The following is a 25,666-nucleotide window of genomic DNA, read 5'->3' on the forward strand; positions in this document are numbered from 1 at the left end:
AGATTTATCGTAACTTTTAATGCCATTGTTCAATTATTCCACTGTTAATTAAAGGCATATTCTAGTGCGTTTGAGTGTAAGGCAATTTGGCCCATACGGGGACAGTGTAGTTCTCTTACTTAATTTGTGAATAAATACTAACACGTCCAAAAAATATCGTTGAATTTTTTAACCATTGGACTTATAAGAAAAGGGGGGCTATTGTTCATAAACACAGATAAACAGTGTCTTTTTTACCTTTCCATGCAATAAAAATGATGTTAAAAAGTTACAACTTAGTCCTATTTAGTTAGTTCATCATTCCTTCCAGTCCTTTTGAATTTCCAAATAGAAAAGTAATAATTTTGCGATGACATCAAAATTTGATAAATATATTAACATTTTTAAAAATCTGTGACACGCATATGTGTGAAGGGAGTGATATTCAGAAAATATAACTCAAATGTATGACAATCTTACTAACAAAAAGATATTTTAATGATTTAAAAATTATTTTTGGTTAAAAAAAAAAAACTACACGATGATCGGCGACAGTAACGTAAATATCGATTTCTGCTACAAAATGTGATTTTCTCCTAAGACAATCATTCAAGCTACAAGAAACAATTGTATTTTAATCAACAACCAACAAAGGTTCGTAAGACTGGCAGAAAATAAAATTTATTTGAAATATTATATTACTTAAAACGCGGTACATTATTTAAAGCGAATTGAGACTATAAATTGAGAATGCGTGGTTTACATATTTGTATTGTCTGAAATTAGACCGAGGTAGAAGATTTACTAACAGATTCTTTTCAAAGCTTGTTCGTAATAAAAAAAATATATGGTCAAATATAACTGAATAAATTTAACATATTAATTATGCATGAAGACAAATTGTCATTTTATAGATAAAAATTGACGAAACTAATTTACAAAATACAGAGATCCATAAAAATATTTCAGTATTTTTTATTAAATAAATTCCTGATCAGTACTTTATTGGAAGAAGAAAAAGAATATGCATACATGTATAGTATCTATTGATCTATTGAGAAAATGATTTTCAAAACAATTTTTAAGAGAATCTAACTAATATCTCCTTCCATCCATTAAATTAATGATTTTGTTTTGTCTTGTTACATTTTACAAACATTTTTGAAGTTGAATTTATACCGAAAATATTAAATATGATTATATCCAATAACTTTAATTTGAGATCCCCGGAGAAAAATATGCCAATGAGAACTGGTTTCTTCTTTTAGTATTCATATAAAAACATCCTGCTTGATTCACGTGATTTTTTTTCTTCCCACAACTTGAACTGAATGTTAACAGGATTTAAATCGTGATATTGTACGCTATGGTCTGCAGTCGTTGAAATAAAGTACAGCTGTATCCCATATCTAGCAGGTAAGTTTATTGACGAGTTTTATACAAGTATTATGTATATTTCTTAAGTTACGAAATGGAACATTTCATACTCAACAATATTTTTACCTCGAATATTGAAAACACCTTTTTGTTTTACTTATTAAACACGATTTCAAAATGGAGCCAATATACAGGTCCCTGGGGCCAGTTTTACAAATGAACTTACGTTGATTTTTTTTATTTTGGATGTAGGCACCAGCTTGTATTAGCCATGATGCTCCTAGTCCTCCTTCCTGTTTTGTCAGTGTATGTATCAGGGGCGGCATCAGAGACCTACATACTAGACGACAGTGCAGGGTACGGGAGACGGTTTGATGGCATTGGGGGACTAAGTGGAGGAGGAGTATATACATTTTATTTACAATCATTATCTGATTATTATACTGTGAAAGCGCTAATTTTCGTGGGGCTTAATTTTCTTTGCTTTTGAGGTATGAAGAGACCAACAAATTCATGTCCAACTTGAAATGTAAAATATTAAATGCATAGCTACTAAATCATTTCTTCAGCCACGAAATCAAATCCCCATGAACCAAGAGTATTTCCTTGAATCGCAAAAATTTGTCCCCATGAAAATATGTGATTTTACAATGCAAGTACATTGAGAGACTGAGTCATTGTCTTAAACCATGTTTCATTACAGTTTAGCTGCTAGAAGCTCTCTCCTACATTTAGCCAGTGCTGTAGGCAGAGGTCTACCACTTTTTCATATATTCTTATGCTTACAGCTTTTATTCATTAATCTACTTCTTTTGTACAAAACCAAATTTGGTTCACTTTGATAGTAATTTTAGAAGGGAGATACAGTATTCTAGATTTTAATGAATAGTTTTGACCTAATAGTCCATAAACATAAAATAGGTAATTAGCATTGATTAAATTGTAATACTTTTTTTGCATTTTTATTATTTTTGTTTTTAATCATGGCAAGAAATCCATTTTTTTAACAAAAGATGTTTTTTTTAATCTGAATTAAACAAGATTAATGTCATCATCTATTTTATTTGACAACTGAATGATTATTCAACAAAGATCATTCTTGAAGTCTTCAAAAGACTTAATTAAGCAGCAAATGAAAGCCAAAGAGATGAGCATGAAACATATTTATAATTGTATTTGTATGTTAACTTATGTCAAACTTAAGGTGTTTTTTTTTTATTTTGTCTAACTTCATTGCAGTTGATGTTTGAGTTTGTATGGTCATTTAAGGCCATATTTACTAAAATATTTAATTCTTTAATCCCTGCATAAAATCCACCTGTGAGGTGATTCTTTTGTTTGAGCACTCCATTACTTTTCAGGAATAGAAGAGAGAGACAAATTTCATTGTTTTATTGGAAATTTTATATTCTTGAATTTAATTTTATTGCCTCTAAAGCACAATTTACAACAACTCTTGAAAATTTTTTGCTTTTCATATAAAAATTTTATATATACATTTTCACATTATGAAAATTTTATTAAACAGTTCAATGAGCATGTATTCCTTTCTTATATAACATTTAATGTTCTCTAAATTAAGTGTCAATGAGCATTGAAGCTGCTGGAAAACAGTTGATTAATTATAACTTATAGTACAATTTTTTCCTCATAACTTAATTTTTCAATCTGCTTTCATTACCAAAAAACAAAACAAACAAAAAACAAAAACATACAAGCAACAACAACAGCAACAACAACAACAAAAAACAAAACAAAAAAAAAACAATTGAAAAAATTTGACGTGAGATGAAAATTGAAAACGGAAAAAATAAAACGTCAAAACGACGAGTAAAATGAAAAGTTGAAATTTTCAAAAAATTCTGGAAATGGAATGAAGCCCGGTAGAGTGATATTACTGTTTTCGGTGTGTTATATTATATAAATGCATTTCCATTTCCAATTTGGTTTCTCTTTGATAACTCATTGAAAATTAGAAGACTTGATTTCTTGGTAACTCTACAAGAATGTAAATTTCGCAAATGAATAGGACAGGAGCTAAGGAGGCCAATATGCATGTTTATTTCATTTCATTTTAAACAATAAAGTGTATTTTTGCATGTAAATCTCGCAGGCTTTTTTTTTTTCTGAAAATTTTTTTTACATTGAAATCGAAATATAATTAATCATTATGTACAATTGGCTATATAATATTCCGATTAATGGATAATCTTCATTACAATTTTTTACGATATAAATATTGTTTTTCAAAGAAATTCTTTAAATTAAAAAAACAATAAATAAACAAAGAACCTTTTTACAATGTAAAATCGATGATTGTTCTCAGACCCTTACTGATCAAAGAGGAACAACTCTGAAAATGTAGGAGATGTTTATTTTCCTCCCTTTATTCAAGGTTTTCCACAGAATCAGATACATTTACAGCAAGACCTGATATTAATCCGAGAATTGAATACTATAGACCTCATATACACAATGTAAGTATAGAATTGAAAAGAATTGTTCACTTGTACTGAAATTATCTGCATTTATAAATATCCTATTCGGCTATTGCAGCAAATCGTTTGACTTTCTGTCAACAATGTCGGTTCGCATTTCCTCGAACCAAAACAAAACGTAGCCTATAAGATTTTAAGAAATATCAAAGTGCGATTTGATATAAATTGAAATAGATGAAGAGTTTAATGTTTGATATTTTGAAGTTAATGTGGACGAATACGGAATTTTCAATTTAACTTTAGTAGTGACGACATTGAAAGAAATGCGTACAATAACATGAGGGGTGTACATCTATGCAAATGTCGATGTATCCCCACGGCCACATACTGTCTCGTTTGAAATAATGACATGAAAGAAACTACAATTATTCCATTTATATCAACGGAGAGTTGAACATACACCATTTTTTAATGAATAAAATTAAAGAAATAAAATTAAAAATCAACATATTCAAGTTCAACAAAACTTGAATTCGTATCCAGGTTTCATGTGATATGGAACGCATAACGCATACATATATGGACTAAACACTAAAATCCTTCAGTAATTTTTCCTGATACATATAAAAAGAGTAGTCAATATTTATTATGCATTCATGAATTTAAAAACTAATGCATACCTCCGGGATTCAAATGACGAAATACCAGTATATTTGCACTGTAAACGACGTTTCGTCAAACGCTAATGGTCTGCGACGCAAAAAAGAAAGGGGTGGGGGTGATAGGGGTATTCAAAAATTGCCTAAAAAATCTACATTTAAATACGCTTTACATATGAGAACTTTTAAATTTGTAAGTTAATATATTTCTGAAGCAAAAGCAATGTTCCAATTTAATTTTTTAATGTGTATTTGCAGATTCATATAACAAAGTGATCGACCCCCGTCTGAAAGACGCGCGGGAACGTGATTTATTGAGAAAGGGGGAGGGGGTAATTTTCCGCTATTAAATCAAAACTGGTCGTACAAAAATTATACAAAAAATTATGAAGATTATTTTTACTACCAGCTACCTAAAGAAAGTTTTTTACTAAAATTAAACGACAGGTTTTTTCACAAAAAAATTTTGAATTTGAAAAATACGCAATTTTCAAGGCTTAGATAATTCATAGTTTTTCAGTTTAAGGTCTTTAAAAATTATTTTAATGATATGTATATCAAAAAGATGACTATGTTTTTGTGTTAAATGGTTAAAGGAATAAGCCAATGAAATTTGGTATTTATATCTAACCTGGCTTTTTTGAAAATCAAGGTTTAAGTAGTTCATTGATTAAAAATTTTCTCTCCTTGTAAACAACTAAAGGGGGGTAACTTTTGGAAGTTCCTGTCCAAAAACCACTCGAACGATTTTGTCCAAAATGTGCATATATGCAGTAGATATAGTCATGTACTAAATTTACAAAATTAACGAAAATTAAACGACAGGAATTTTTTGGGGTAGGTGTGTTGTACATCCTTAAAGTGTATCGTATAAATATTCTTTATTTTATATTAACGAACAATAAATAAAAGCATTAAAAATGCGGATTTTACGCGGGTTAATATACTTTGAGGCCCCGGCTCCATTACTTTTAAGGAATGGAGCACTACTCGTACATTAACCCTTACGTAAAACATATCTTGCGAAATGCTACCTCTTTAGAGGTCTAAGTCTCTGACTACCTCTTTTTTGAACACAGTACGTTAACATGTATAGGATCATACATTTTGGTTGTGAATTTTTATAAAGATTTAGAGTATATTCATTGTATTTTCAGTATTGAAAAACTTGACTTTTACATTAAACTAGTGCTAATTGTAACGGGAACCGTTACAGATGTTCCCCAAACGCCCCCAAACTCCCTTTCGGTGCCATATTTCCTGTAAGCTTCATTAAATAAGACAAACTCTGTGCATTTTTGACTTTAACAACGTTTTCCCAGAAGGATACCAATTATATTCAATTTTTAGCATTGCACCCAAGTGAATGCATGTGCGTTATGACCATATCATCTTGTCTACACTATTTATATATTTTAATATACTATATATTAAAGCATTCAGTCCAAAAGTAATAAAAATCACTCATTCAAGAGTATTTTTAAATATACTCGTTTCAAACACACCCACGTGCGTGCACGTGCATGATGATCATACCTTCTTGTAGGAGTCCCTTACATCTATCTATGTTCTAAATCCCATACTGTTTGGTTGAAAAACAAGGGAGTTATAGCCATTTAAAGTTTCAGCCAATCAGATTGCAGCACACGTGCATGCGCGTAATTTCATGATTTTTCTATATCATTTTGTAGGATATCCTAATGCATGACTATATTTTAAATTTCAAAGAATTTCGTCAAAAAACAAAGGAGAAATAGCCATTTTAAGTTTCAGCCAATCAGATTGCAGCACACGTGCATGCGCGTGATTTCATGATTTTTTTTTCTTTATCATTTTGTAGGATATTCTAATGCATGACTATATTTTAAATTTCAAAGAATTTCGTCAAAAAACAAAGGAGATATTGCCATTTAAAGTTTCAGCCAATCAGCTTGCAGCACGCGCACATGCGCATGCTTTCATGAAAATTCTTATATATCATGCGGTAGATCTTCATAATGTAGGACTATGTTAAAAATTTCAAAGGATTATGACAAGAAACAAGAAAGTTATTGAGACTTTAGTTTCAGCCAATCAGAGCGAAGCGCACGTGCATGCGCGTGAGATCTTGCTATTTTGACCATGCTATCTTGTCTATACTACTAATGTATCCTTACATTATGAGTTTCAAAGCATCTCATCAAAAAATAGAAAAGTTACGGCAATATCCATTATATTGGTAATTTCACCTGTTGCACGTGCGCGCTCTTGCAAGCACGTGCACGCAAAATGACCTTTGTTTGGCAACTCTACATAACATGCCTACTGACCCTAAAAAGGTTTCACCTAAGTCGGATGTGTAGTTTACAAGATCACTCGTGGACAAAATTTTCCCAGGAAGAAGAAAAATAATAAGAATAATAATAACTAGTGCTAATTGTAACGGGGACCGTTACAGATGTTCCCCAAACGCTCCCCAACTCCCTTTTGGTGCCATATTCCCTGTAAGCTTCATTAAATAAGACAAACTCGATGCATTTAAGACTTTAATAACGTTTACCCAGAATTGTACCAAGTTCATTCAAATTTTGCGTGCGCATGTGAATGCATGTGCGTAATGACCATATCATCTTGTCTACACAATCTATATATTTTAATATACTTAATATTAAAGTATTTAATCCAAAAGTATTAAAAAGATACGCTCATTCAAGTGTTTTTTTTTATTTTGCTCATTTCACGTGCACGCACGTGCATACATGAGCATGGTGACCATACCTTCTTGTAGATGTCCGTTACATCTATCTATGTTCTAAATCCCACCCCGTTTGGTTGAAAACCAAGGGAGTTATAGCTGTTTAAAGTTTCAGCCAATCAGATTGCAGCGCACATACATGCACGTGTATGCATGTGCATGGTGACCATATTTTCTTGTAGTAGTCCAGTATATCTATCTATGTTCCAAATCCCATCCTGTTTGGTTGAAAATCAAGGGAGTTATAGCTATTTAAAGTTTAAGCCAATCAGATTGCAGCGCACGTGCATGCACGTGTTTTCATGATAATTGCTATATATCATGTTGTAGGATATCCTAATGCATGGCTATTTTCAAAATTTCAAAGGATTTCGTCAAAAAACAAGAAAGATATTGAGACTTTAGTTTCAGCCAATCAGAGCAAAGCGCACGTGCATGCGCGTGAGATCTTGCTATTTTGACCATGTCATATTGTCTATGCTACTAATATATCCTTATATTATAAGTTTCAAAGCATTTCATCAAAAATTTAAAAAGTTACGCCTATATCAATTAAATCGGTCATTACACATGTTGCACGTGCACGCTCTTGCAAGCACGTGCGCGCAAAATGACCTTCGTTCCGCAAATCTACATAACATGTCTACTGACCCTAAAAACATTTCACCTTAGTCGGATGTATAGTTTACGAGATCATTCCCGGACAAAAAAGTACCCAGGAAGAAGAAGAAAAATAATAATAATAATAATAAGAAACAGAGTAAAAACAATATGTTCCCCAACTTCGTTTGGGGAACATAATAAGAAACAGAGTAAAAACAATATGTTCCCCAACTTTGTTTGGGGAACATAATAAGAGTGAATAGTTATGAAAGTGATATTTTACAGCCAAAGAATCAAAAGTACCACAAAACTTTTATTTTTCATTCCTTTCATGGAGAATTGTATAAATAAAATATTCCTTGTTATAAGACGGCAAGAGTAAATAAACTATCCTGACATATAGACTAAAACTGTCAAAAATTCTCTGCATAGCTAATAACCGTGTTTTAATTTTCAGTCTCATAATTCCTAGGTTATTATCTCAAAGTGAAAGAAAATCAAATAAAATGCAATGTTTTACAGATGGATATGGTATTCATTTCATAAGTGGGTCAGGATTTTTTTTTCATTTTGTCTTCTATTTGGCTGTTTCACTGCTGAAAGACATTTTACATCTTATTCCATATCCATAAAAACAGAAAACAAATTGAAATGAAAATTTAAGCTTTTTTACTTCTTGTATTGATGCCTTGGTCATGTAGATTGGTTGCAAATGTGATTAAGCAGTATCTTAAGTAAGCTTAAGTTTCCTAACATAAATTGATAGCGTGAACCAAAGTCCATTTTCATTTACTATCTAACTCTTGACTTGAGAGGTCAAGATGCACCATAAGTGTAAATATACACTGTAAACTAACTTTAAGGTATCCTATTATAGAATATCTACTGTTTACTGATCTTTGTCAAAGGTATAAATACAGATAGAGGTACATGTATTTATCCACATGAAGAATTAAGGTAACCAAAGTCATTTAGGTTAATTGCTGTCAGCTCTTACATGCACAAGTATGGCATTGCATGCATGTCATGTTTGAAGTCCATGCATCATTTATTAATTTTTTGAACATTTCAATTTTTTGGTGACTGTTAACTGAACCATATATAAAGTGTCTGATAAGGCTAAGACCTCCACAATAAATTTTTATGCCCCTATATTGAAATATTTGGGGGTGTACCATGTTTGTGCCCATTTGTCTACTCCCATATGGCAGTTTGTGGCAAAGGTTGAAGGTCAAACTCCAAAGTCAAGGTCAAAAGATCAAAACTGTTGGGATCAAGAGGAAGGTCTTTTCACAAGGAATACACCTGTGAAATATATGAAAGTTTTAGTACTAACTGTTCAAAAGTTATAACAAAGGTTATCTTTTCAAAGTGGACCAAACTGTAAGGTCAATGGAAGAGGTCAAAAATATTGTTACCAATTGAATGTCTTGTCACTATGAATACACTTGTAAAGTATGAAAGCCTAGCACCAACTGTTTAAAAGTTATGGCCAAAGTTAAAGGTTGGATTATTTGTAAAAGTGGATAAAACTCCAAGGTCAAAGTCAAATGGTCAAACTAGGTAGTACCCAAAGAAAGGTCTTCTCACAAGAAAATTACCTGTGTTACACTGAAATATTGTAGCCACACCCAGTCAAAAGTTTGGAGCAAGGTTAAAGTTTTTGTGGACAGACTGCCAAACATATAAACAGCTAGACAAACAGCTAGACAGACAGATGGACAGAGAGGGCAAAAGCTATATACCTTCAAATGTTTGATTATGGGGGCATAAAAAAGAAAGAATAAGATGAAAATGATTATTTAGTCTACGCCATATTTCAGTAATGGAGAAATATATGACAAGATTCCATGACAGATATCTTTTAAAAGTAACATAATGGAAAATCATCAAAGAAAGAACACACTCTCTTTAGCTTTTTTTTAGCATATTAAATTACAAGAATGTTAATTTTCATCAATTTTACATTTAGGCTACTTCTAGGCTTCTGGTCAATTATCCACAGAAACAAAGGGATGAAATATTAGATTACCTTTTCAAGGTAAGTTTTAAGGACTATGTCTTTCTTTGTGTTTAAATGACGTTTTTTTTGATAATTTCATGTAGAAATATTTTTAGCCCTGCACCACTGGTTATTATCATAAGAATTCAGAATATACTGATTTTATTGGATATTGATTTACTAAGCATTACAGGTTTGCATCATAGATACATTGTATATGTGCTAGAAAGAAAACAATGCCTATAAGTTAGCTTCATCTGCCTTCATTTCAGCCTAATTTTGCTGCTTCACTCCACATACTGAAGGTGGAAATTGGTGGAGATGCTCAGAGCACAGGTTCTAATATGATCATTTTTTTTGTTAGTTTGGTGAACATATACTGTTGTGTGTATGAAATGAATGAAAACCTTTGATTTTTTCATTTTTTAAGTATCCAAAATCATTGAGCTACTCTAGCTTATACATGTAAGTTATATGCAAATAAAAGGCTCTTTTTTATGTTTATTTCATTTTTTTTAATTTTATGAAGAAAAAAATAGCTGAAGTTTACACTGAGATATAAAGATTCTAAAGGCAATGAAACCTGATGATTTAGCTTAGACTGAAGATATAGGGAATTGATGATTCTAATTTTGAATTTTTCTTATTTGAATAGAATATTAGTCTTAACCTAAAAGAATGATTTAATTTGAATTTCAGATGGAACGGAATCCTCTCACATGCACCATCCCTATGACCTGAACTATAACAGGGGCTATGAATGGTGGCTTATAAAGGAAGCTAAAAAGGTAGCTCAGAAAAATGTTGCTTAAATTGATTTCTTTTGAGTTTTGGAAAAATTCTGTTTGTTTATTTTAAAATGTTCTACTGCTGCCCACATATCTGCTGTTCTCTCAGAGTTTATTTATGGATGGAGTCAGTTTTATCTTAAAATCATCACTATAGTTGTAGCTTTCAGTGATAAAGCACTTTGAGGGCACACTTATAATATTTTTTTTATTTTAAGAATCTTCAACTTCATAAAAACTATGAGGCTCTTCTATATGGCCACTTAACTTTGTATATGTATCTGTATGCGAATGGGGAATAAAAATTATGAATTCAGTGGTCCTACTAGACCCATAGAACCAAAAAATTTACATTTAATCTCTCACTGACAGTTAGGAAAAAACTTTGGGGTGAGAGTATATATTCACATCAGAGCATGGGTATTATGGGTGCATGATCACTGGCTGACTGACTTGTCATTCTTACTGCAATCAAATTTTATTTTACAGAGGAATCCAGACATCCTTCTCTATGGACTGCCCTGGGCGTTCCCGGGATGGATTGGGAACGGAACACGAGATCCCTACCACAATCCCACCCTGACAGCTGACTACATCATGAAATGGGTCACAGGGGCAAAGGAGGTCCATAACCTAACCATAGACTTCATAGGGGTGGGTCATATCAGCTTTATACAATTTTATATAAGGATATTTTATGTCCTTATTGTCGTCATTCTTGCATTTATACTGTGGGTCTTAAGTCAACGTGTTGCCATGGGAACCCTGGCCAATTTCATTCCTAATTATAGGGCTAGCTTCTCTCATGTAGAAGCATTAATCAAATTATTTGCTAAATGTGATTGGTTAAGAGATAAGAAAAACAAACAAGATTTGAAATTTTTCAAAAGACGTCAATAAATTCACCCCATGCAGATACAACACACATGCACAGTTTTTTTAAAATTATTTTTTTGTGGCTCATTTAAATTTGTGAACTTTCTCAAACCAAAGGGATAAATTGCAGTAAAAGATAGACAACTTCAACATGCTAATGATATTTTGGAGTGAAGCTGAGAAGTGCAGTATGTGTTTTCCTCACATTTTCCCATAACAGTGATTTGTACATGTATATCGGCATCATTTTCATGAATTTGCCAGAATTATTGATATCTGTTTAATATAGATTTTTCTTTTTTATTTCTACATGGATTAGATCTGGAATGAGAAACCATATGATGTTAAATATATAAAGGTATTAATTTTACTGATTTTATAATATTTAAAAATATTTAAAAATTCATCAATTTGAATGCTTTTGAAGAGAAAATTTTAACATTTAAATTTACATTTACATGCATTCTAAAGAATGACAGAGCCCGAACCATGCTTAGAAATTTTATTTCATATTTCTTTACTGTAATTATGGTGTTTTTAAACATTTTATTATACCCCCCGCAAACGAAGTTTGGGGGGGTATATAGGAATCACCTTGACCGTCTGTCCGTCTGTCTAGCTGTCCGTCTGTCTGTGCAAACGTGTCCGGTCCATATCTTTCTTACGGAGGGACATTAGAATCTACTACTCCACACAAAGATTGCTCATGACCTAAGGATGTGTCATGACCTTGACCCAAGGTCATTTGGGGAAGTTCAAGGTCACTGGAAGAAAAAGTTCATAATTCGTGTCCAGTCCATATCTTTCTTATGGATAAATTTGGTAGGTTCTCATTTCATGCAAAGATTGCCCATGACCCAAGGGTGTGTCATGACTTTGACCAAAGGTCACTTTAGGAAGTTCAAGGTCACTGCACGAAAAAGTTCATAATTCGTGTCTGGTCCATATCTTTCTTATGGATAAACTTGGTAGGTTCTCATTTCATGCATAGATTGTCCATGACCTAAGGGTATGTCATGACCATGATCCAAGGTCATTTGGAGAAGTTCAAGGTCACTGGAAGAAAAAGTTCATAATTCATGCCCGGTCCATATCTTTCTTATTGATAAACTTGGTAGGTTCTGATTTCACACAAAGATTGCCCATGACCCAAGGGTATGTCATGACCTTGACCCAAGGTCATTTGGGGAATTTCAAGGTCACTGGAAGAAAAATTTTATAATTCATGTGTGATACATATCTTTATTATGGAAAAACTTACTTCTGAAAAAACCCAGCGGGGGGTATTTTGTCTCGTTTGGACAGTTCTAGTTACAATTTGATTCTTTTAACATATTCTTCTGGAAAATGTTAGTTGCCTTCAGGTAATATTGAAAATTTTTATGAATGTTGGTTTTTTTTTTTTGGCTCTTACATATGCTATTCATTATTTTACAGACTCTGAGAAAGACCCTTGATGCCCGTGGATTTTCTCCGACTAAAATCGTGGCCTCAGACAGTGGCTGGGGAATAATAAATGACATGAATAAAGACCAGGACCTGGCTAAAATCGTGGACTATGTAGGGTAAATTATCTCCTTTTGACAATAAATTTAAAAAATGATAATTGGATATTGGAGCTTGAAAGATAGAAATGTATACAGGTATGCCATATAAGTGGAATTTTTAGCTGGACACATTTAGTGATTTTTCTTGAAAAAAAAAAAAGAAAATTTGAGATAAACAGCACCATTAGTGCTTCAGTCTTATTTATTTATTGGAAGGATATAAGTGTAATTGACAAAATTTCAGGGTTCATTATCCCGGAACTCTGTCACCAGAATTTGCTAAGAAACAAGGGACACAACTCTGGTCATCTGAAGACTATTCCACATTTAATGACAATGTAGGGGGAGGTTGCTGGGCCAGGGTGAGTCCATTCAAGCAACATTTTGCAGACACTGCTTTTCTTACCCTCGAATTTTGAAACGAATATTAGGGCGATGTGTATACGGCAACCTTTGCTATATACACCTCATTGCATGTTAAAATTACAGAACTTGTAGTCAGATATTAGGTAATAATATTCCAGAATCAACCGATTTCAATCAGTCTTCATTCAGATTTAATTAACTTAATAATGTACAGTTAATTCGATTGTTATTTGTTCTGTGTTGCAAATATTTTTCTTTCAGATTGTAAACCAAAATTATGTCAATGGACTTATGACCAGGTAATATTTACTTACACTAGAATACTTATAAACATCTCAATTTAATGCTCACCACAATAAGGTTAAAGAGAGATTACTTCACAGTAAAACACAGTGATAGACAATTTTGATATGTTGTAAGCCTAATTGTAGTTATATGCTTAAGTTTTAAAATGTTTTGAAAAAAACTTTGCTGTATAAATGTCAATTCCTTTTCAACATGCACATTTGCTAAAAGCTTGTTTATTTGTTACTTTGACGTTGTTCATTATTGAAAAAAGAGGGTCTTTCCCCTATATTTGTTTTTTTTTTTCATGTCATTATACAGAAATTTAATTGATTTCTGAAAATGCAACCCAACTGCTTTGAACCACATATAAAATTAACGCAAATGTTTTTAAATTTTACAAGTCGTAGAACCCTGGCTTGAATGAAGCATTGAAATTCAGATAATGCACTCAGAGTGTAATAAAATTAAATGAGTATAATACATATTATGATATATTGACCATTATTGTTATTGTAGCACCATTTCCTGGAACCTGATTGCCAGTTATTATGAAGCTTTACCATTCCCCCGTAATGGTCTGATGACCGCAGAGACCCCCTGGAGTGGACACTATGTTGTAGAAAGCCCTATCTGGGTCACAGGTATAGTTCTTGCCCAATACATTATTTAGAATTTAAATATCTAAATAAATGAAGGAGATAAAATACTGTGGATCTGAAGTACTTTTTTCCTCTTGGTACATGTATTAATTTACGCTATGTATGCAGTCACAAACTTTCCACGGAAATTTGTCCCATCGAAACTTAAAAAACATATAGGGCATATAATGAGAGTCTTAAGATATCCAGGTATTTTTTATGCCAACGTAAATGAAGTTTCGGGGGTATATAGTTTTTGTCGTGTCCGTCTGTCTGTCTGTCTGTCTCTCAGTTTGTTTGTTTGTTTGCAAAAACTTTAACCTTGTCCATAACTTTTGATTTAGTGGCTGTGACTTTCATATTTCACCTGTGTATTCCTTGTGACAAGACCTTTTTTTGGTCACCACCAAATTTGACCTTTTGACCTTGACCTTGGAATTTGACCCACTTTAATACAAAAAAATCAAAATTTTACTTTGGCCATAACTTTTGAACAGTAGATACCAGGGCATTTATCCTTCACATATATATTCTTTGTGGCAAGACCTTTTACTGGATACCACCAGCCTTTTGACCTTGACCTTAGAGATTTACGTACTAATGAAAAAACTTTAACCTTGGCAATAACTTTTGAACGGTAAAATCTAGAGCTTTCATACTTCACATATGTAATCCTTGTAAGAAGACACTTCATTGGATACCTAGAGCTTTGACTGTTTGACCTTGACCTTGGAGTTTGACCTACTTTTGAAAAATAAACCTTGACCATAACTTTTAAAGGGTAAGAGCTAGTGCTTTCATACTTTACATATTTAATTCTTGTGATAAGACCTTTCATTTGATATCAAGACCTATTGACCCTTTGACCTTGACCTCAGAGTTTGGCCTACTTTAAAAAAATCTTAACCTTGGTCATAACTTTTGAACAGTTAGGGCTAGAGCTTCCATACTTCACATATGTATTTTTTTGTAGCAAGAGCATTTATTGGATGGCAATAACCTTGACCTTTTGACCTTGACCTTGGAGATTTCTGGACTTATGAAAAAAGATTAACCTTGTCAATAACTTTTGAAGAGTAAGGGCTAGGGCTTTCATACTTCACATATGTAATTCTTGTGACCAGACCTTTCATTCAATACCAATAACCTTGACCTTCTGACCTTGGAGTTTAACTTACTATTAAGATCTTTTTAACCTGGGACATATTTTGTGAATGGTTAGGGCTAGGGCTTCCATACTTCAAACATGTAATCTTTGTGGAAAGTCTTTTCATTGGATACCAATAACCTTGACCTTCTGATCTTGATCTTGAAGATTTCTGTACTTATGAAAAAACTTTAGTCTGGCCATAATTTGGGAACAGATGGTGATAGGGCTTTCATGTTTTACAATTGTATTTCCAGTTAGGAGACCCTACTTTGGGTACCAATATATAATATTTGCATTTAAGAAAAGTTTAATCCTACTTATGTTGCCATACGGGGGCATCAGTGTTTCACAAACACATCTTGTTTACCAGATTGAACAGAAATAAATTTTCCACTGAAATATAACCTGTGGAAAAAAAGTATGACTACAGTATTTAGATCTTAGCAATAATGAATCATAAGAATTCTTGCATTGATAAAGTGTCTTTCATCCTTCTGGTTGTCTGTCAGTCTGTCTGATTTAAATAAAACTTAATTAGAACTGACAATGGAATAATACATAAAATAATTTACATGCATCTTGCTCTATCAAACACAAGGTAGAAGAAGTAAAGTTACTATATGTCAGGGAAAAACTAAGGTCTGAAATGTTTTAGGTCAAAGTTCCTTTTCTCCCAGATTTTTTAATGTTCAAGCCCATAGAGCTACAGTCTCATCAGAGAGGTTTTTTATTTCAGCCCATACCACACAGTTTACACGACCTGGCTGGAAGTACCTCCCCCATGACAAGGGGGTCAGTAGGTTACAGGGTGGGGGGAGCATGGTGTCGCTGGTCAGCCCTGATAACAAAGATCTCACCATCATCATAGAAACCATGGTAAGACAGAAAATCATTAAATGATCTTTAAGGATGTTTGATCCTGAGATTTTGAGCCTATTTTGGTCAGGTCCTTTATTTATTATTATTATTATTTATCATTTTTAAGTTCTAACATTAAATTTGAATTCTACAGTGCAAATTTAACTATATTCAATGAAAAAACTGCGATTAAATTCCATTCAAGTAGAATTAAGCTAGGGACTATATTTTGTGGCGGAATGTTTTTTAGACGAAAATGATCAGTTTTTCCATTTTGAACTATAACAGTACTGTTAATTTTGGATTCCTATTTTTCAATCCTGGTTGCACACAAAACTGTTTTTTGCAGTGAAATGTGTTATGCTGGTTCTGAAATATCTATTTAATTATTTCTTATGAATTCTACCAACAAAGTGTGACAAATATTGTAAATATATTCTGAAAATCCGGGAAAAGATTGAGCCAATTTTAACGTAAAATTGACACTTTTTTAAGTAATATCTGAAAATTTACATCATATACCCCCGCTTTTGATGATCTTTTCTAAATATTCAAGATAACGTTGACTTATTTGCTTAAAATCAGAAAAAGTTTAAGACTTTAAAATAATTTTCTTGCTTATAAAATTTTCAATTTCAGAAAAATCACTTTTTATCAGTGCAGAAAGGTCAAATAATTGATTATGCGAAGCAATTTGAAACTTTTTCTAAGTCACAATTTTTAAGTGTCTTTTTATAAAGAAACTTAGAGTTCATTTTGTTTCATGCTTTATTTGGATAAAAATATTGAAAGGAAAACGTCAAAAATTTAATATTTAATTAAGACACAAATTTCAGTGCAAAAAGGTCATATTAAATGTACTGTAGCGCCAAAAGAAGCGTATTGACCCCCATTTTTTGATTTGAATTTTAATTAAGCTATGTATGTAGAAACTAAAAATACACTTGGCAAAAAAAGTTTAAGACTTTAAATATCAGGATCGAACGTCGTTAACTATAGTAAATTGATTAGTTTTGTGTGTATTTATCATTTACATGTTTTGCTTTACATGTATGTGTTCTCATTCACTGTGCATTTTATGATTCTGGGTTGTTAAATTTTAAAAAGAGTGATACATGTGTATACAGATTTTTACATAGTGATTTTTTAAAAAAAAGGGGGGGGTAAATTGTTTATGACTTCTTTTGCTGTAATTAATTTTAAAAAAATGATTGTCACATTGTTCATGAGATTGTATGAATATTTAGGAACTATATCCATGTATTTCCCTTTCAGAGCCATGATCATTCCATCTGCATTAGACCCCCACTTCCCCCCTACTCCGTCAAACCCCAGAATATTACATTACAACTCAAAGGAACTTACGTAAGTAAACCTCAGAATATTACATTACAACTCAAAGGAACTTACGTAAGTCAAACTGTTTCAGTTTTTAAAAATATGTTCAGATTAACCTTGGAAATACCAGGGTAATGCTTTTCTTTTCAAATTAAGAGTTACATTGTTTTTCTTAATTTTCTTGATTTTTTTTTTTTACAGGCAAACATATCATCTCTGTATTTATGGAAGAGCAGTTTTCAGTTTGCCCCAAATTCCTCAAAATCAGATTTCTTCAGATCTTCAGGACAAGTGAAGGTAAGGTACTCTGAAAAAAATTACGCAAAAGCTTAGGAAGATAGCCTTATAATTTTAGTTCACCAGGACAGCAAAAAACTCAATTAGTGTTTTTGATAAAAGAAAAAACATGTCCATGGTGTCTGTTTGTTTGTTTGTAAACTTTTTGATATTTTCTACTTTTTCTCCTTATCCAGGAGACCACGCTTTCACAATATGTACATTTAAGAGTAGACTCATAAAATTTTCAAACCAAAAAGAAAAAAAATAAACTTACTAAATTCTAATTCTTTTCTTATGGAATTTACAGTCCATTTTGATTTGTTCAAATTATGGTGCCAAGAAAAGTAGTCATGTTTTTTAACCTTCTTGTTTAAATTACTCTTTAATTTCTTTTTTGTGGAACATTTTATTGATGCATGCATTTAAATTTGAACAAAATTTAGGTGATTGGAGGAATTTTAAAAATATCTCTAAATGTTGATGAGGTCGTCACCATAACAACAGTGTCAACAGGACAGAAGGGACTGTATCCAAACTCTCCAGATGACAAACCCTTTCCTCTGCCTTACAGTGATAACTTTAATGGTACCCTGTTGTTTCATATTTTTATATTAAATACATTGAGTTTTGATATCCTGCACATCAATGTCTTAAATTACATAGATATGTCGAATTGGAAGCCTCAACCATTTTTTTTAATTTTAACTTTAATATCTCAAGTCCTCAGACATATCAAAGTTTTTCCTCGGCCCCATTGAGTTTTAGATGTGGTGAGAGAATGTGTATCTCCAAAAGTTGTTCTGATTTCCATAACTTTATAGGCGTTAAATTTCCAAAAAAAGAAGGGACTTTCATATATTTTATTATTTTTCAAATGATTTATTTTTTGGATAAAGAAAATAATACCATGTTAATAGAAAATCTATTAATTAATGAGTATTTTATGATACAAAGGAAGCTATTTAAAATTATCATGTACAGGATATGCCTATTTTTCTGAGCCTAACAACTTTGCCCAGCAGACTGGGGCATATGAAATAGTTAAATCCACTGACTCTGCCAGAGAAAAAGTTCTTATGCAGACATTGTTGGATTTACCAGTGTCTTGGTGTCAGGCAGAGAAAGCCAATAAGTCCATCAATGTTATAGGAAACTACAACTGGTAATTGTCCATGTCTTTGCAAGGAGAAGTTTAACAAATACATCTGGGATGAATGAATGTTTTATTCTTGTAATTTTTTATTTCTCTTGTTTTGGGACTGTTCAGTCACATTTTGGTTGTGACAAAGTTTTTATGCATTCTATACTTTCTTTACATTGAAAGGTTTTTTTGAAAAAAATTTTGTAAGCTATGTAGATAGTTCATGTTTATATGCATAAACACTTTTCCTGCTATTTATTAAATGAATGCATTATTTGTAAATCACATGACTTAGTTATTCTCATGGTGATCAATTAATTTTTTTTTAAATAGTTACATACACGTTTTGATCAAAGTGATTAAATTATCATTATTTAAAAATTTAAAACTAAAGTTAAGAAATACAATTTTTGCAATAATGAATATACAATTTGAAAAAAGGTGTAAAGTACATGCACATAACACTTGCCTATTTATAAGAGCTGGAGTTTGCCGAGATTTGAACAAAATGTGCTTACTGGCAATTCCATGTTTGTGAGGGTTAAATGTGTCAAGATATTTATTTTCTCAAGTTCATCTATTGCAAATACATCTCTCCCTCCTATGAGCTGAAACAGTTGATTTATCTGTGTCAAACACATGTCTGTTTCTTCAGTGTTAATCCCCTTGTCCTTCAGGTGCTGTGTTCCGAATGTGATACTGTAAGTGGCAGGGAAATTGATGGAGTGAATTTTCTTTGTTCTAGCTTTAAAATCATTTTTTCTTGCTTGCACCCAAACAAACCTCCAGTTGCTGCCTGACATACTGACTGTTTTATTCCTTCCTCTGCAGTACATTCAACATTCTTTTATAGTCACAAGTGTCTTCCTTATCAAGTAAACTCTGTTTTAAAATATATAAAATATGGGTTCTAAATCAAGAGACAATTACAAGGTTTCAAGAACAGGCACTTGCTTTTGTAATTCAAGTTTACCCCAAAGTTTAATGATAACATAAATTAAATCGAGTATGACCCTCCCCAGATTTGCATTCACTTTTACATGTTTTCACTTTCAGAGAACTATTAATAGCAGTGGAAAAGTGTTAGCTATATTATATTCTATCAAAAGTCTTACAACACAGTATTGTTTGTTATATATAAACAGGGTATGCAGAAAACGTAGAGCCAAACCTTTTTGCTCAGCAAGTGGGTGTGTTTGAAACCAGGAAATCAGATGACCCTAGTCATGGAATGGTGCTCACCCAGGTTGTCACCTTCCCCCCTATCTATTGGTGCATATTTAATCTTGTGTTCCCCCTCGATCTCATTGGAAACAACACTTGGTAGGTAACTTCCTGTTGCTTTGTTTCGTCATTTGCTTACACTTTCATGTTTCATTCCTGGCATGTTAATTTCAGTACTGTAAATTCTTCACCTCTGTTCTTCCCATCTGTTAAAATTATTCTGTAACAATCTGTAACATCTTTACTAGTCAATTGTTTTCATGCACCACTTGCAGAGTTCATTTATCACTTCTGTTGTATCATTTTATGTCTGTGATTTTTGCATCATTGCAGATAAACACAGAGGTTGGTCTTTGCTTGTGCATCTCATTCATGCATTCTTACAAACCCTTCCTCATACCCACTGAATATCATAGCTTAATTGTTTCAATACCAAATATTTTGCTCATCCTTAGAAGAAATTCCAAATGTTTAAGTATTTTTGGAGAATGTAAGCATCATTTAGCTTTATTGAAAACTTTCAGTATACATGTATATACCCTTTCCAATCAGTGGCATGTGGAATAAAAGCACTTGCAGCTATAAAAAGATCAGTTTAATTCCTTATTTGAATTCTATGCTGTATTTGTTAAACTTCTTCCAACTTACTTGTTAAGCATCTGCTTTATTTTATTCAATTTTTTTTTTTTTTTAAATAATATATATTTGATAAATTATGAGTCATTAACATCAACATTTGAAATTAACAAATTTCATTTAATTTATAAAAGGACTGACATGGCAGTGAGTGTTGAAACACAAATTCCAAAGGTCAACGGAAGTTCAGGGTCATTTGTTGCTGTACGGGTGGATCAAGGGGGGTGTAATGCTTGGGAAGCCAAAGGAATGTTCTTCTTCCTCCTCCCTGGTGAACAGAAATATGTACTGGCTAATGATGTGTGTAAGTACAGTCAAACAAATTATACAACAGAAATATGTACTGGCTAATGATGTGTGTAAGTACAGTCAAACAAATTATACAACAGAAATATGTACTGGCTAATGATGTGTGTAAGTACAGTCAAACTAATTATACAACAGAAATATGTACTGGCTAATGATGTGTGTAAGTACAGGCAAACAAATTATACAACAGAAATATGTACTGGCTAATGATGTGTGTTAGTACAGGTAAACAATTTATACAACAGAAATATGTGTGTTAATACAGGCAAACAAATTATACAACAGAAATATATACTGGCTAATGATGTGTGTAAGTACAGGCAAACTAATTATACAACAGAAATACAATGAAGCACATTGAAGTGGTAAAATTTTCTGTTGTACTGGCTAATGATGTGTGAACGTAATTATGATGCTGGATAATATGTGTGTAGACAAACGCCCATTTCTTTAGAAAGGAAAACTCGGTCAAATGTGTGATTCAAACGAATACCCGTAGAACAGGTATTTCATAAATATAACATCCAATGAAATTGACGGTTTACATAAACACAGATATAGTAAGCATGATGTGTGTTACGACTGATACATGTGCTATGTGCTAACTCCAATAAACATGATAAAATCATAATTATGGACAAATTCGTTGCAATGCGTGTTTTACATAAGTACGGGAACTCTATACATAGCTATTTCTTATGTGTGTAAAACTCTTAATTTCAATGTAACTCATGTTGCTTGTATGCGGGAAGTGTGGTGTCCTAAAACATTACGGCTAGTGATGTGTGGATATTCCTTTCTCTAATGATGTGTGTTTAAACTAATTATACAAAGAAATGGGCTAGTGATGTGTGTGTCGTTATGTTATAATTGACGTTCAAAACATGACTCAGAACGTTTCGTCCAAATGGAAAATTTTACCACTTCAATGCGCTTCATTGTATGTACTGGCTAATGATGTGTGTAAGTACATGCAAACAAATTATACAACAGAAATATGTACTGGCTAATGATGTGTGTAAGTACAGGCAAACAAATTATACAACAGAAATATGTACTGGCTAATGATGTGTGTAAGTACAGGCAAACAAATTATACAACAGAAATATGTACTGGCTAATGATGAGTGTAAGTACAGTCAAACTAATTATACAACAGAAAATATGTACTGGCTAATGATGTGTGTAAGAAGTCAAACTAATTATAGAACAGAAATACGTACTGGCTAATGATGTGTGTAAGTAAAGGCAAACAATTTATGCAACAGAAATATGGACTGGCTAATAATGTGTTTATAGGAAAAGCCAGAGATATGTACTAACTAATAATATTTGTAAGTACAGATTAATAAAATTATTGAAATACAGCCAAAAGAATATACATCAAAAATTCATTTAATTATTAAAGATTATAGGAAAAAATATCAAGAATTCTAGAAATTTTCATCTTGCTAATGTGTAAAAAGTTTATGATCAAGAGTGATGTGTTCTCCAGATACATTGAATGATGATCCACTTATTTAACTCCATTAGTTAGGCACAAGTATAGCATAGTATTTTTTAAGTCATAATGATAATATAGTGTAGAACTTTTGAATCTCAAGCACTGATATCTCAAATTCCATGAATGAGAAGAAGTGAGTTCAAGACAATGAGGTTTGACTGTAATTTGAGGATCGTATAATTAATTCAGCTCAAAAATATCTGTTTTCTTTTACAGCTCGTACCTCTGTCATACATGAGGGAATAGCCAACTTCTCTGTGAATGGTTGGAATACAATTAGCTTAATTGTGAAGGTAAATATATCATAGAATTGAAACACAAATATCTTTTTAAATGCTAAAGTTGCATCTATGTACGGGTTTGCAACTGGGACGAAATTCAAACAGCTCTTTGGAATAAAAATGTAGCAATGGATAACATTTTAGTTTACTAATAATTAATATTTAATCCTGATGTTGAAGTTTCTCTAAATGAAATTGATTTATATTTCAGAACACAACAGCTATTGGCAGTTTAAATGGAGTGAGCTTATTTAAAACCACTGTGCCTCCAAAACCGGCCAATGGCTTCGTAGCCATGGGAACAGATTCCTATGGCCTAGCAAATTTTGATAACTTCAAAATGATGAGCTCAGAGGAGTTTGATTTAAATGCAATAAAGATACCTGAAAAAGTATATTCCAAAGACACAAAATTGTATTTCAGATCAAAACATGAACAGCATAGTTCAGTGAATATACCTTAGTTTGTTTTATTTATTAATGGATAAAGTTTATATATTCCAAATATGCAAAAAGTAACCAAAGCATCATAGCTAAAAAATATATAACACACTTTTTTGTATTATGTTATGCATAAAATTTATAATTCCAAAGATAACAAACTTAATACACATGCATTATGCCTCAAAGGTCATACCATACATGTTGTATTTTGTTGCACTTGAAATGCATAGCCAGGTTTGACATTGTGATACAGTAAGTCAAGTGCATCTTCTATTGTAGCACCCACTTTCACTTTACTTTTACCTTGAAATTATAAGAATGAGATATCACATTCCAAACAGTGAAACATACATGTACATCATTCATGCCTGAAAGCTCATGATTTTGTGAGAAATACAAAGTGCTATGTAAAAATTTAGTGGTGATATTTTCATACTGATCAATGTGCCATTTGTAGAGCAACATGGAGAAACCCAGTGAACTTGTGTGTGATGGTTATAATTGTTGTTATGAATGTTACAATCATGCTAAAGTTTAACATATTTATTTCTATTGTATACCAGTATTTATACCCCCCGCAAACGAAGTTTGGGGGGGAATATAGGAATCACTTTGTCCGTCTGTCTAGCTGTCTAGCTGTCCGTCTGTCTGTGCAAACGTGTCCAGTCCATATCTTTCTTATGGAGGAACATTAGAATCTACTACTCCAAACAAAGATTGCCCATGACCTAAGGGTGTGTCATAACCTTGACCCAAGGTCATTTGGAGAAGTTCAAGGTCACTGGAGGAAAAAATTAATAATTCGTGTCCGGTCCATATCTTTATTCTGGATAAACTTGGTAGGTTCTAATTTCACACAAAGATTGCTCATTACCTAAGGGTGTGTCTTGACTTTGACCTAAGGTCATTTGGGGAAGTTTAAGGTCACTGGAAGAAAAATTTCATAATGCGTGTCTGGTCCATATCTTTCTTATGGATAAACTTGGTAAGTTCTCATTTCACAAAAAGATTGCTCATGACCTAAGGATGTGTCATGACCTTGGGTCAAGGTCATTTGGGGAAGTTCAAGGTCACTGGAAGAAAAATTTTATAATACGTGTCTGGTCCATATCTTTCTTTATTATGGAAAAACTTGAATCTACTCTTCACACAAACATTGCTCATGACCTGCGGTTGTGTCATCACTTTGAACCAAGATCATTTATGCAAGTTCAAGGTCACTGACAGAAAAAGTTCATAATTCGTGTCTGGTCCGTATATTTAGTCTATTTTTTTATTAGGCTGCGCCTTCCTTTCATTTATAAAAAATATAATGAGCAATTACATTTGCACTAAAAGTGTTTTAGCATTTCTCTCTTCTCTTAGATCCATAAAATATTCATGATTTAGCACTTCTGAAAAACCCAGCAGGGTTTATTTTGTCCCATTTGGACAGTTCTAGTTTTAGATTACTGTGTATTCATGTATGATATCTGAACACTTTTCTAGAACTTCCATTTATTATAAATGTAAAGTGTTTGAATAAATAAGCAAGCATGTTATGTCTGCATGGTAGATTGTTTAGACACCCATTGATCAAATATCTTTGCAGTTTTGAAGTACCGATCATTTTATTTATGTTTTTAATGTTTTGAAGATTGATTTTTGTCAAATAAAGGTACTGTATCATCGTTGCAATTGTTTTCCTTCCAAATTGAAAAAGTACATGTACTTTTTCTTTGAAGTTAGGAAATTTTAATTTAAAAAAACTTTAAAAAAATATTGTAGTTAAAATCTGAGGGCTGAATTGTTTATTCTCGGACATGAAATACAGAGGACCTGAAACAGGAAGTTAATGAAAGTGAAAATGTTACATCAAATAGAATTTAAGGAACAAGAGGCCCATGGTCCTTGATGGTCACCAGGGCATAACAAGTTTCTCACTACATGTATAACCACTTGGTTCCACCATGGGGCTGGAAATATCAGTCAAACCTCCTGCTTCCACTCCTGGAACATTTTGAGATCTATAACAGTTTGACATCTTTTTGTTGGATCTTGCCTCAAGACCATAAACTGAAGAAAAGAATTTGTCTTTAGTTCTATTTAACATTTGTGGATAAAAAATTGCTGATTTGTACTTTGCACAAATTCATTTGTATGTTCAAAGTTTTATTTTATGTTCAAAATTACTTCAAAAATTATATTGATTTCAAATTTTGACTTAAGT

General features: G+C 32.3%; 1 protein-coding gene across 4 annotated transcripts; it reads left to right on the top strand.

Annotated features, from left to right (window-relative positions):
* The first annotated feature begins 1,239 nt into the window (after positions 1-1,239).
* Positions 1,240-25,127, top strand: LOC134246359 (galactocerebrosidase-like). 4 transcript variants are annotated; one of them, XR_009987622.1, is made up of 20 exons: positions 1,240-1,395; positions 1,609-1,759; positions 9,763-9,831; positions 10,065-10,128; positions 10,492-10,580; positions 11,070-11,234; positions 11,776-11,814; positions 12,894-13,021; positions 13,248-13,365; positions 13,631-13,668; positions 14,174-14,298; positions 16,182-16,321; positions 17,579-17,668; positions 17,843-17,938; positions 18,364-18,505; positions 18,902-19,082; positions 21,056-21,225; positions 22,950-23,026; positions 23,226-24,019; positions 24,899-25,127. XR_009987622.1 is itself a non-coding variant. In XM_062728711.1 (19 exons), the coding sequence occupies exons 2-19, from the start codon at positions 1,628-1,630 to the stop codon at positions 23,475-23,477; spliced, it is 2,115 nt and encodes a 704-aa protein (XP_062584695.1). In that variant the 5' UTR covers positions 1,240-1,395; positions 1,609-1,627; the 3' UTR covers positions 23,478-25,127. The 4 variants fall into 4 exon arrangements, 2 of the variants coding, with proteins under 2 accessions (XP_062584695.1, XP_062584696.1); XR_009987623.1 differs by having other exon boundaries at positions 23,226-24,011; positions 24,893-25,127; XM_062728711.1 differs by having other exon boundaries at positions 23,226-25,127.
* The last annotated feature ends 539 nt before the right edge of the window (positions 25,128-25,666 follow it).

The sequence above is a fragment of the Saccostrea cucullata genome, unplaced genomic scaffold (genome assembly GCF_032062105.1).
Source record: "Saccostrea cucullata isolate Sc308-1 unplaced genomic scaffold, CSIRO_AGI_Scuc_v1 ctg22, whole genome shotgun sequence".
NCBI lineage: Eukaryota > Metazoa > Mollusca > Bivalvia > Ostreida > Ostreidae > Saccostrea > Saccostrea cuccullata.

Bases quoted from the DNA above. Each gene is read 5' to 3' on its own strand.
- LOC134246359 (XM_062728711.1), top strand. From the start codon at position 1,628: ATGATGCTCCTAGTCCTCCTTCCTGTTTTGTCAGTGTATGTATCAGGG. The intron at 13,022-13,247 runs GTAAATTATCTC...ACAAAATTTCAG, and splicing joins AAAATCGTGGACTATGTAGG to GGTTCATTATCCCGGAACTC. The intron at 23,027-23,225 runs GTAAATATATCA...TTTATATTTCAG, and splicing joins CAATTAGCTTAATTGTGAAG to AACACAACAGCTATTGGCAG.